Source organism: Anabrus simplex, chromosome 2 (assembly GCF_040414725.1).
Source record: "Anabrus simplex isolate iqAnaSimp1 chromosome 2, ASM4041472v1, whole genome shotgun sequence".
Taxonomy (NCBI): Eukaryota; Metazoa; Arthropoda; class Insecta; order Orthoptera; family Tettigoniidae; genus Anabrus; species Anabrus simplex.
The window spans coordinates 260,953,615-260,967,446 of record NC_090266.1 but is presented as its reverse complement, the minus strand read 5'-3'; the positions used below and the strand labels follow the sequence as shown (position 1 = coordinate 260,967,446).

Genomic DNA, 13,832 nt, shown 5'->3' with positions numbered 1-13,832 from the left:
CGGACCTAGATACAGGAATCCCTTGTAATTTGTGCGACTGTAGTACTTACGTATCAGTGATGAACTATGCAAAAATGGATAACAGTGTGTGAAGTGCTGTGTCGAAGAAAAACATATTAGTGCGGTGTAAATATCGCGAAATAAGCCATGTGGTACGAGATATAGTACAGTTGAGATTAACAGAGGTGTTATTTCAACATTTATCCCTTTAAATATTTGTGACTTCAATGACTGCTTATGATGCAATTATCCAAGAACGGGCAAACGCATCAGGTTGCTTAGAATTAGTGAGACAGCCGATTACATTCAGTAATTAATAGTGGCCGATTTTAAGGCATTTAAACAGTGAGTGACGCTCAGTAAATTAAAACAATGGTGTTCGCGATAGGAAAACGTTTGCATACTCCATGGACACTCGTGGTAACAATTAGTCAGGCTGTGTAATAAAAGGGGAAATGAATAGTGATTTATATAAACTTACCACTATTAGGGTTAGTCCATTTGAATTAATAAGTGGATTTAATCACCAGTAGGTTCTTTGAAAAGACAGTGTTCATTAACCAATTTCCCATTTTTGCCTGTATGTTCATTTCTGATCGTCAAATCCAGGATTGGAATCAACGAGAGTCGCGCCTAGTGCCAGCATTCATCTCTTCAGGGAACGACGAGATTTTTCAACAGTAGAAGGCTACAGTTCGAGATATGGACGGCATCACAGGAAAGAGGAACCTAAGAATATCTACGAGTAAAGATCTCATAATGGCGATCTAACAACCCCAGGTGTACCCTCGAGATGACAGCAAACCACACACAATATTGATAAGTAAATTTTTTTTTGAATATACTACAGCATAAGATCTGCACTTTTACATATCAACATATTTGTAAATAGCAGTTTGTTGATTTTATGTAATTAATAATATTAAATGTGACTGGGAAAGATTATTTTATCAATTTAATTAGGATTTCTTCTGTGATTTTAGGATAATCGCTAATATTTCAGCGTGCTTATTTGGATGAATTAATATATAAGATCTTATAAAATTTAAATGCGTGTGAAGCATATATTATAAGGGATGATGGCACTTAGCTAAATTTATAATTTCTTGCTAATATTACTAACTGGTATGGATCTTCATAATAATTTGAAAATAGATTACGTATTCGCTTCACATGGTAATGCATGTATTTTGAAAATCCCATAATAATTAAGAATATGATCATTGAAAATGTTCAAGCCCGAGGTGCAACTTGTGAATTTATAGATACGCGAGTGAGATGGAATTAGTTAAATGACCTGGTTTGAGATGCAGCAGTGTGACAATGGAAAAGATGAGACTTATGGAATGTTTGAGATGACAAAATGACAAAGAATTAGAATAATGACGGCTATCGCGACGTATTGAATTAGGCTGTATATGGCCAGAATAATAAGAAATAAGAATTGATGGCTCTTAAATAAATGTGTACTTGGAAACGAGCCAAAATGAGAAGAAAGAAAGAAAGAAAATAGACAGTGTCTTTGTGGCCGCAAGGTAGAACAGTGACCACAACAAGAGAGACAGATTTATGATGAAAGGGATTTGCCTGGTCCCATGCGCGGATGGTGTCGATCCTATAAACATTCAGAATTTTAGTCTTAGTAAGCCCCCTTCATTCACCACTGCAATATCAATCCCATGCTAATAATATATTATGACTAGCGTTGATAATTGTATGATTCTGTGAAGGACGTATTCCTCCCCATTTTTATTTATTAAATTAGCTCGTGATAGGAGTTTCAGATTTTTGCACCTTGGAAGCTGGAGAACGTGGGTTCGGCCCACATCAGAACGAGGGATATGAGCAGACAACACATGGCTTGACTAAGCCATATCTTCAAGACGTATTGTTGGCTAACGTGTTTAATATTTCTTTGTGTGATGTATTCATGTATTTCTGTTGATCTTAAGTGTTTATGGTGATGGGTAGGAAAAAAAACGTTGTGTTGATTCGCTTTGTATATAACAGGGTCAGGTAAACCCAGAATACATGTGTGTGTTCAGTATAATGTGTAACTGATGTGGTCAGGTAGGCCATGTGTTCGATATGCGACAATGCGAATCTCGTGAAAAAAAAGTCCCAATATATCTGCCTAAATTCCATAACCATGACAGGCAACTAATAGTATGGCATAACGAGATAGTGTCATCCCGACCTTATGGTCAATCCATTCAAATAATAGATATCATCGAGTATCACTGCTCAGAGATAAACAACACGTGCGATTGTATCAAATGTATATAGTATTAGTGCGCACTAATAAGGTGATTTAAAGAATGCCAAGCAATAACCAAAGCAGCGTATGAACTGACAAAGACTTTTGAGGCATATTGTATACAAATGATTTCTTCGTTATTTTATTTTTATGTGTAATAAATGGCATTATCTCATGTATTTTATCGTGTGGTTCTATGAGTTTAATAAAATTCTTAGTAAATATTGGGAACAAAACTTTTCTCTTACATTATATTTTTTTCTGCTAGGGGCTTTACGTCGCACCGACACAGATAGGTCTTATGGCGACGATGGGATAGGAAAGGCCTAGGAGTTGGAAGAAAGCGGCCGTGGCCTTAATTAAGGTACAGCCCCAGCATTTGCCTGGTGTGAAAATGGGAAACCACGGAAAACCATCTTCAGAGCTGCCGATAGTGGAATTCGAACCGACTCTCTCCCGGATGCAAGCTCACAGCCGCGCGCCTCTACGCACACGGCCAACTCGCCCGGTTCTTACATTATAGAAAACCCTGCTTTCGTTATATTTTAATGTAGTGCCCATTTTCTTTTACGAACATTCCATTACCCGTATTCTTCTGAGCTTTAGCCGTTGACGCAATGAAAGTAGGGAGGATGGGACTTCGAGCCCGGGAAGTGATTTCTGAAGGTTCTCATCCAGGAATTCCATTTATATATTTGTTTGTTAAGCCGAATTATGTAATTGTTGCCCTGATATGCCCGGGATGGGTACACTACGTAGTATCTGCTTCTTAATTCTCAAACTTTCTTCTGCCACTCATATATTTACAACGGTACCTTTCGTTAGTAATAATGAATTTGTGTAAGCGCACAGTTTATTCAAGGATGTATGATTAATGCAGTGGCTTAGCTGCTGGCTTCCCACCTAGAAGGCTGAGGTATGAATTTCCGTAAATTCTCAGTTAAGATTTTCATATAAAAAAATCATGTGGCGTCAGTAAGGGCATCTGGCCTTAAACTTCTGGCCAAAACCAAAATGAGCCTGGGTGATTCCAACGACCCAAGAAATAACTGGGATAACCTGAAGGAAGTTATCTTACAATTATTATTTATAATTTTTACAGAGGTATGCTAGGTAGATAAGAAGAATAAATGGATTTAATGTTGATCTTCACCTTAATATTCTGGAAATTACCTATCTTGATATATAAAATGATTTGTTTTTTAGGTAAAATAACAAGGTTTTTTTTACTAGATTTAAGACTGGTTTTCTTCAGGTAGAGAAATTTTATTTCATTTTTATCCAAATTTTGATGATTGCTTGTTTAAAGGGGCCTAACATCGAAGGTCATCGGCCCTATCCAAATTTTGTTAGTTTCCTCTTGTACTCTTATCACTACAGCAGCAGCAGTAGTAGTAGTAGTAGTACACCCATTACGTTGTTTACATATTTATAGGACTCTGTTTCTTATATACACAATTATTGTAATAACATTAATACCTAAAATGAATTAATCTTAACTATTTCATATTGTACCAGTAAAAGATAGTCTATACTAACTTATTTGAAAAGAGCATGAATTAAATTTATTGAGGTGCTTCCTAGGCAAAAAAGCTAGGGCTTAGTACAGGAGGATAGGTTCTATCTACAATAAGTGAAGATGTACTTTGAATTCTTGGTTTATTAAAAATTTTGACAAGTCTGAAATTCATATCACCTTGGTACAGTGAACCACCATCTCCCGAATCATCTTCCAAAATGGTTCTCCAGGCAACTCTTACTCCAGGGTCCTCTCATCACCACGGGGTTGTACTCGTACTCCAGGATCTTCTCGTCACCATGGAATTCGACTTGTGCTCCCAAGTCCAATCGCCACCATGGAATCGAACCCGTACCTTGTACCTGAAGGCCTTGAATTTCTCTGAGGTCTACGGTGATCTTGATGTGGAATAATCACTCGTGGTTTAGCTTTATACGAGTGTCCCCAGTTGTACAGTCCCTCCGACACGTTCACAATCACTTGTCACCAAAATTTGCAAAGTACTGCCTTTAATTTATATAGACAGACAACACGTTGTTTAGAATATGCCAATAAACTTCACTTGACACTTGCAGATAGAAATTAATGAATGTCACTTCAAAATTTTAAAGTTGAAAATGTGGATAGCATTGATTTAAGAAACGAAAATGTTACCCAAAAAATAAAATGAAATAATGATGGAACACAGTTTATGGTTATTTTCACTTTCAACAAGGATGTTTATAAAGTTTCTAACATTTTTAAGAAACACAACACAAAAATATCTTTTAGAACCAACAACAGGAATATAGAAGTTCTACATAACTCCACTTCAGTGAATAAATCTAATATTTTTTCAAGATCGGGTGTTTACAGTTTTAAATCCAACAACTGCAGTTCTTCATATGTGGGGTAGACCGGGTGTAGTTTTAACATTAGATACTTAGAACATGTTAACGCATTAAAATACAATAGATTCTCGGAGGTGGGACAGCATATACATGATCTCCCAAACATAGCTTCACCAATATAGAACAAGACATGGAAATCCTCAAGACAATAAACACAGACCCTCTACTCAATACAACTATAAATTGTTTTATACACTTCCACCAACACTTCAAAGCTAAACAACATATCAGAGAAAACTATCCTTCTCGATTTTTCTCATCATCGTTTTAAAAAATGCCAAGTTTTCAAACCAGGGCTCAATCTTCCACGTTGTGCATAACACCTATTTGCATCATTTACCCCCACTGCCTCATTCTTCTGCCCTGCCTTAAATACCCCCTCTTCCCCCCTCCCCCTTTTTCCCTTACTCCGCCTCTGTCCCTCTCAGCTCCCGCACACATCTCCAAGTTCAGTTCCTCTCTGCACGTCAAGCTCCCCAACACGCTGAGGAAGGCGAGTCTCCCATTTGTTTCTCTCCGTTTCCTTGCCTTTAATCATCTTTCTTACCCCTAATTAGGCTAGTCCGGTTCTGCATTGAACTGAGAAACTTGGTCTAGAACATAAAGGACATAAAGGACCTCCACATGTACATCTTGCCACCACACGAAGTACCTGAACATAGATTTTAAAGCTGCTGTTGAATGTCAAATGTATTCAAGCTGCACTTCATACCACATTCATGATTAATTTTTATTCTTGTCACAACTATTTTTGAGATTTTTAACGTGTCAGCTTAACGTTTTAAACATATGCTTTGTCAAGACGTAGCATCAATATATGTGTTCCTCCACACATCAAGATTAAAAAAGACTTACAATGTCTTAGTCAAATGCATTATATTATGGTGAATAAGTTTTAACTTTAATGTGGACTCTTATCATGAATAAACTTATTTTTAAATAAAACACTTTCTATTTTTCTTGTTATATGTGTACGTATTGACTTGTGATTCTTATGTCTTGCACATTTTGATCAATTGGCTGATGACACATATGGTGTTGAAACCGGTACCACATGTAAACATGTTGTGATGTAATTTGCTTAACAAAGCAGTATTGTACTAAAAAGGTGGAATCTAAAATATACCTCATTTTATTGTAATGAGGTAGGTTGATGAGTTGGGTGGGCTAGTCTGCCTTGCTCCTGCATCTATGTGATGCACAGCTGTTCACTCCCTCGCTGCCTCATCCTGGCAGTTGTAAATACAGCGAGCTTGGAGTTCTCGGCGCACATTATAATTATACGGCATTGCTTTTAATAAATACGGTATGTACAGTGTGTTCCTGATACAATATATTACAGTGGTAGTATTATTACCATATTAATACCTAAAATAAATTAAACTCACAACTATCTCTTTCACACATTAAACAAATTATTATTAATATTAATAATGTTATTTGTTTTACGTCCCACTAACTACTTTTTAAGGTCTTCGGAGACGCCGAGGTTCCGGAATTTAGTCCCGCAAGAGTTCTTTTACGTGCCAGTAAATCTACCGACATGAGGCTGTCTTATTTGAGCACCTTCAAATACCACCGGACTGAGCCAGGATCGAACCTACCAAGTTGTGGTTAGAAGGCCAGCGCCTTAACCGTCTGAGCCACTCAGCCCGGCAATTATTATTATTATTATTATTATTATTATTATTATTATTATTATCATTATCATTATCATCATTACTATTACTACTACACAAACAAAATCACACCAAACACAACAGAATTAACTCAATATCAGTAATACCACGTAAGATGAAACCTTATGTGTAGTAATTGAGAATGTTAATTGTAAAGAAAAAATATTTAATAATGATTCCTGAAGTACAAGTATGTGTACGAGTGTATGATAGGTATGATCAACAGCACATGGTGGAGCATTGAATAGAAATCGAATATAATGATGTGATATTTTCATTTAATTATTTCTTCAGTAACAGTTTTATTATCCATGACAAAGGATGCTTCACTCATTTTCTGGCTTAATGAAGTACAGTAGTTTGTAAAGAATCTGTAAGGACGTTAAAGAATTTTGGAATGAAGTACAAGAAATTGAGTTCTGTTCTGCTAAGTTTGGGTTCGTGTAATATACAACAGTGGTACATCTTAATGCACACTGAATATTCATGTGATATATATGTTGATTCCCATAGGGAATCTGAAACATTTGTCCCGAATGAGTAAATTTATAATACCATTTATATTGGTATGCTGAATATTCATTTTCTCAATTATACGGCCATAAGTCATGGCAACTATTTTCTTTTTCTTGCGAACAGAAGACAACACGGAAAATCTAAGGTATGAATTTGGAAATATAGGGCATGTACTTATTGCATACAGCCGGAAGACAAATTCTGACTTCAGGAGATTCTCGTAGGAAAGTGAAAGAACACAGGCCATTGATAAACACTGTTTTATTATGGTATAGACAGCAAATACACCCAAGCCTTCCACTGTGCGTTGCCAGCAGTGGGGCAGGCACTGAATACCATTTGATGCATGTGTATCGCTAACGTGTGACACCTCTCTCCGAAATGCTGTTATGATGTCCTCTTTGTTAGCAAACCGTTGTCCACGTAATGGCCTCGACTTTGCAATTACGCTAGAGTCCAGCGCCTGTCCTCGTGTGAACACTAATCGATCACCATTATCCGTACCTCTTTGTCCATGCACACTGGACGGCCTGGGCGAGGCAAATCAGCAGTTGATACGCTACCCTGCTTGAACGTCTCCACCTACAACGCCACTGTTCTATAGCGCATGGCATGCACACCTAAGGCTTCCCGCAGCTCTACACGGCATTGGCGTGCATTTCTGCCACGGAGAACTGCTATTTTAGTATACTATTGTTGCTCCTGCTTGTTGACTTCTATTTTGTAAAGCTTTCACGCACACACTGAACTTGGGGGCATGCTTAGACCCACACTGTTGTTTACATACACCATCTAGTGGCATCATACATAAATACATACCGTACATTTCCAAATGCATATCTTAGATTTTCTGTATTGTCTCCTGTTCACGAGGGAAAAAAAGCCGCCATAACGTATAACTCGACCTACGTATATTTGTATATTCCCACAGGGATGCAGGGCTCTATGAATCTGTACAACGCAGTAACAATTACCCTTGAACGTGACTGAGTGTGTCCACCCCCTCCTGGATATTTGTGGCTCACAAATTCACATCGCCCTCATGGTGAGTGAGAATGCCCAGTTCTTGTGCTGGATGGTGGTGAGAATCTGCATGGAGATAGTAATTTGTGTGGGTAGGCTTACGATAGACAGTATGTCCTAAAGAATCGTCCGGTTTACCTCTAACTAGAACATCTAAGACAGGAAGGCATCCGCCCGACTCCATCTTCATAGTGGATTTAATTGAAGGATGTTGCTGATTTAGGTGGTTTGAAAACAGATGTAATGCCACAAAAACCACAGAATTAAAATCTTCATATATTATTAACTCATAGGACATCAATAACATGTATTCAAACATACCAGTTGAAGACAATTAAAATTATTACGATAAATCTATCACAAGAAGCGAACTAAGTAAAATAGAAGAATTTACTCTCAAGAGTTTTCTTTTAATAACAAAATCTACCAACAAAAAAATCTCACAATGGGAGCTCCCACATCAGTATTTTAGCAGAAATGCTCATGGTGTAAGTTACTGTAGTCACGTCCCAGTTCGTGAACCATGGGCAATGACTGAGTTGCCTAGCAAGTGGGCCTGAGAGTAGGGATACCAGCAGCCATGGAATGGGAGTGGGCATGCTGGACATATTCCGATTCATGGCCGTCCTTGTGCTCGTGCGTCTAGGATTATACAATCCACCGGTGGTGCCTAACCCATTAGAGGAGAGATGCTCACTTGGACTATGTGTAAGTAAGGGTAGCATCCTGATTCACAGAATTTACCGAGCTCAGAACACTTTAAGCAAGCCTCGGACCTATGGGAGTAACAGAATCCCATTCCCATTTTACTGGCGAAGGACATCTTGGAAAAACATTTCGTGAACAAAATGGAATTTGATGGGGAGCTATCAATATTAACAGGGCTTATGGAAGAAAGATGGGGTGATTATTGTTTTGATGATGATGCTTGTTGTTTAAAGGGGCCTAACATCTAGGCCATCAGCCCGATTCTTTTAACAGAAAGTACAACTAGGAAAACATACTCTAATATGGAAGAAAGAAAATAAAACTGCCTGAGTCAGCAAAGAGGATGCTAGAGATAAGAGATTATAAATGTACTTGACAGGTGAGATAAAAAGGGAAGGGCAGAGTGTGGGGTAGGGCTGTTCATCAGGAATACTATTGCACGCAAGATAGTTTCGGTTACGCACGTAAATGGGCAAATGATGTGAGTAGATTTGGCAGCTGAAGGAATTAGGACGACAATTGTCTCAAAGTATTCACCATGTAAGGGTGAAGATGAGGATGAAGTTGACAAGTTTTGTGAAGCATTGAGTGACATCGTAAACGAGGTGAACAGTAAGAATAGGATAGTGCTAATGGGCGATTTCAATGCGAGAGTTGGAAACAGAACTGAAGGATATGAAAGGGTTATTGGTAAATGTGGGGAAGATATGGACGCTAAATGGAATGGGAAGCGTTTGGTGGACTTCTGTGCTAGTATGGGTTTAGCAGTTATGAATAAATTCTTCAAGCATAAGGCTATTCTACGCTACATATAGGAGGATAGGGGTACCAGATCCATAATAGACCAAATGCCCGACTCGTTGGCTGAATGGTGACCGTACTGGCCTTCGGTTCAGAGGTTCCCGGGTTTGATTCCCGGCCGGATCGGGGATTTTAACATTCATTGGTTAATTCCAATGGCCCGGGGGCTGGGTGTTTGTGCTGTCCCCAACATCCCTGCAACTCACACCACACATAACACTATCCTCCACTACAATAACACGCAGTTACCTACACATGGCAGATGCCGCCCACCCTCATCGGAGGGTCTGCCTTACATGGGCTGCACTCAGCTAGAAATAGCCACACGAAATTATTATTATTATAGACCATATCATAACAGACTTCAAATACAGGAAATCTATTAGGAATTCTGGGGATTTTTCAATGATACTGACCACTATCTGATCTGTAGTGAACTAAGTATTTCTAGGCCTAGGATAGAGAAAATGAAATCTATCTGCAAACGAATAAGGTTAGAAAATCTCCAGGGCGAGGAAATTAGAAGTACATGCGTATGATTAGTGCAAAGTGGACAGTAAGCAGGTTCAGGAGATAGAAAGAGAATGGATACAGGGACGCTGTAGTAGAAAAAGCAAGGAAATGCCAAGGAACAACTGTTGTAAAGGAGGGAAAAGGTGCATATCATGGTGGAATGATGAAGTGAGAGCAGCTTGTAAACGTAAAAAGAAGGCTCATCAGAAATGGCTCCAAACAAGGACTGATGCAGACAGGGAATTCTACATAGATGAAACAGAGCGAAACAATAGTTGTTGAATCCAAAAAGAAGTCTTCGGAAAGGCTTATGTCAAGCAGCAGGGAAAACTTTCTAGACAGTAAAAAAGAATCTTAGGGAGGCAAAAAGGAAATGAATAGTGCTTTGGGTAATTCAGGTGAACTCACAACAGATCCCAGGGAATCACTGGACAAGTGGAAGGAATATTTTGAAAATCTTCTCAATGTAAAAGGAAATCTTCCCGGTGACATCGCGAACAACTGAGCTTATGGGGAGGAAGTCAATGATGTTAGTGAAATTACACTTTATGAAGTGGACAAGATGGTCAATAAACTCCATTGTCATAAAGCAACAGGAATAGATGATATTAGACCTGAAATGGTTAAGTATAGTGGGAAGGCAGAGATGAAATGGCTTCATAGAGTAATAATATTAGCATGGAGTGTTGGCAAGGTACCTTTAGATTGGACAAAAGCAGTAATTGCACATATCTATACGCAAGGGAACAGGAAGGATTGCAATTACTATCGAGGTATCTCTTTGATTAGTATAACCAGGCAAAGTATTCACCGACATCTTAGAAGGGAGGGTGCAATCAGTGATTGAGAGGAAAATGGATGAAAACCAGTGTGGTTTCAGACCACAGAGTGGCTGTCAGGATCACATTTTCAGTATTGGCCATGTAATTGAAAAAAAAAAAAAATGCTACGGGAGGAATGTTTATGTTTAGGCTGTAATCTTTCACCCTTGTTGTCCATAGTTTACATAGATCATCTGCAGAAAGGCATAAAGTGGCAGGGAGGGATTCAATTAGGTGGAAACGTAGTAACCAGTCTGACCTATGCTGACGAGTTGGTCTTAATGGCAGACTGTGCCGAAAGTCTGCAGTCTAATCTTGGAATGTGAAAATAGGTGCAATGAGTATGGTATATAAATTAGCCTTTCAAAGACTAAATTGATGTCAGTAGGTAATAAATCCTAGAGAATTGAATATCAGATTAGGAATACAAAATCTGGAACAGGTAGATACACAATAATTTTAAGTATTTACGATGTGTATTCTCCCAGGATGGTAGTATAGTCCGTGAGATTGAATCAAGGTGCAGTAAGGCTAATGCAGTGAGCTCGCAGTTGTAGTCAACAGTATTCTGCAAGAAGGAACTCAGCTCCTGGACGAAACTATCTTTACATTGGTCTGTTTTCAGACCAACTTTGCTTCATGGGAGTGAAAGCTGGGTGGACTCATGATATCTGATAAGTTAGAAGTAACAGACCTGAAAGTAGCAAGAATGATTACAGGTACAAAGAGATAGGAACAATGGCAGGAGGTTACCTGGAATGAGGAGATAAAGGCTAAGTTAGGAATTAACTCGATGGATGGAGATGTATGCATAAACCGGCTTCGGTGGTGGGGTCATGTGAAGCAAATGGGGGAGGATAGGTTACCTAGATGAATAATGGACTCTGTTATGGAGGGTAAGAGACTTAGAGGGAGACCAAGATGACGATGGTTAGACTCAGTCTCTAACGATTTAAAGACAAGAGGTATAGAACTAAATGAGGCCACAGCACTAGTTGCAAATAGAGGATTGTGGTGACGTTTAGTAAATTCACACAGGCTTGTAGACTGAACGCTGAAAGGTATAACTGTCTATAATGATGTACGTACATTGATAATCTAGAGAAAAACAAAATTTTATACAATATTAAAGGAATTGTGACATAGCTTAGATTTGTTGATGACATTTTCACAGTAATGTATCAAATACACTACGAGAGCCTATCTCATTTTCAAAAATTGATGCCTGCCTGGCGATCAGATGATATAAATGTTGGTTCCCACACGGAACCTGAAATATTTGTCCCAAATGAGTAAATTTATAGTACCAATATAGCTGGTCCATTATTGAACATCATAAATTTTCCAGGTTTCCACAATATTTGAAATATTCAGCGATGAGTACACATATGTATGGTTCTCATCATATGTTTACCACAATAAACCAACACTTAATTATTCTATACATACTGTAGTAAATAAAGGTACCCAGATGATCTTACCTGAAACAGTTTATAATGAGAAAGATCAGAAATCGAATCCTAGTTGTAACATTAAAAAGATATTACTGGAAATATGAACTTCCAATCAACTGCACGTTTCCCTTACCAAAACACCCCCCTCCCGCTGCACCATCCATGCCCACACTAGTTCAGCTGCCTGACATTAGCAGTCAGTCAAGAGCAAGGCGAAGTAACACACATTTGAAAGCGACCAACAGGGAAGTCAGAAGGCCTACTCGACACTTTACTAGAACATACCATCATTAATACATCTTTCAATTTCAAAAAAATCATATTATTCCTTTTTCGTTCTTTCTTTTAACATCTAATACACCGGTGATACAAGATCTAAAAATTCTGCGTTGAGCTACTGTGTATAATCAAGAGGAGTTTCCCCTGCTTTATTTTTACCTTTCGTGACATAAAATACACACAGCACATGGGTTAATGTTGCTTTTAAAAACTTTTAATCACTTACCAGTGAAAATGATATAACATACAGTGTTTTTCTCATGAAGGAGAAAGACCACAACAGCAAATAACATGTTTTTTAAGGACTTTTTATCAATTTATTATATGTGATCTAATTAATGTGTCTTGTGATTTTTATGAATTGCTAAGCTGGAGATGTCTGATAATGACGAACATCTCCTTACAATCAAGTGTCATTCTGTGACAACCTAATAAATTCATGCATCGAAAGGTGGAAGGTTCTCAATTTTAATGGGACCAGTCGACGGTACTACGTGCAATTGTCTGGCCGAGAATCAAGCGGCCATTACCAAACTTGACACCCAAAGGTGGGGGACAAATGGCTACAGGCAGACAAGTCCTCTCTTTGGAGAGGCCGATGACCTTAGATACAACAAGCATCAACCTCCCTCTGGAGGCCAGGTGAAGGCTCTGTGTTGGAAATGGCACATAAATTCGCCAGAAAAGAGAACATGGTCCATGGTTTAGAGGACTGAAGTGGACCCCAGTCCCAAGGGCAGATAAAACAGAAGAACTTTCTCCTGTCAGCAACATCTGTACTCCTGAGGAGCAACCTAAAGTTGCACCTGGCAGTAGGTATAATACACCTCTAGGAGTAGCAACCCCATCGTAAATCCATATATATATAAAATAAGGGTTTTGTCTGTACATTGCTCAGAATTTAAAAAGGATGGTATTTCTGTATGTCATGCCCACAGTAACAAGGAATTGATCTTTTTACTTTTCCGTAATGTCTGTCTGTATGTACACGCATCAGGAGTAAATGGCTGAAGAGAATTTAATGAAAATTGGTATAAGTCGGGTAATAAGTCGCTACAATCTAGGCCATAAATAATTTTATTCATGCTGACTGAAATGGTAGTTTAGGGGGAGGCCTAAAATTTAATTCTCAAATATTTATGTTATTAGTGGTCCTATCCTAATGAAAAACGGTATGCAAAGTCGGCGAATAAGTCGCTATAATCTAGACTATAAGTAATTTTATTCACGCTGAATGAAATGGTAGTTTAGGGGTAGGCCTAAAATTTAATTCCCAAATAATTATCTTATTAGTGGTCGTATCGATATTTCCGATTATTTATGTCTTATGCATTATTACCATACTGGTTATGATCAGAGATATTCATGAATT

The 13,832-nt window shown here is 38.3% G+C and overlaps 1 protein-coding gene across 2 annotated transcripts in view; it reads right to left on the bottom strand.

Annotated features, from left to right (window-relative positions):
- LOC136864039 (maspardin) overlaps window positions 1-13,832 on the bottom strand; it is a 66,712-nt gene that overhangs the window by 36,822 nt on the left and 16,058 nt on the right. The window contains exon 2 of one of the 2 annotated variants that reach the window (XM_067140561.2): window positions 3,954-4,283. The exons of the other annotated variant lie outside the window; for it this stretch is intronic. Within the exon in view, the coding sequence (XP_066996662.1) occupies window positions 3,954-3,986 (33 nt within the window). The 5' untranslated portion in view covers window positions 3,987-4,283. The remainder of the gene's footprint in view (window positions 1-3,953; window positions 4,284-13,832) is intronic. 2 annotated transcript variants of the gene reach the window in all.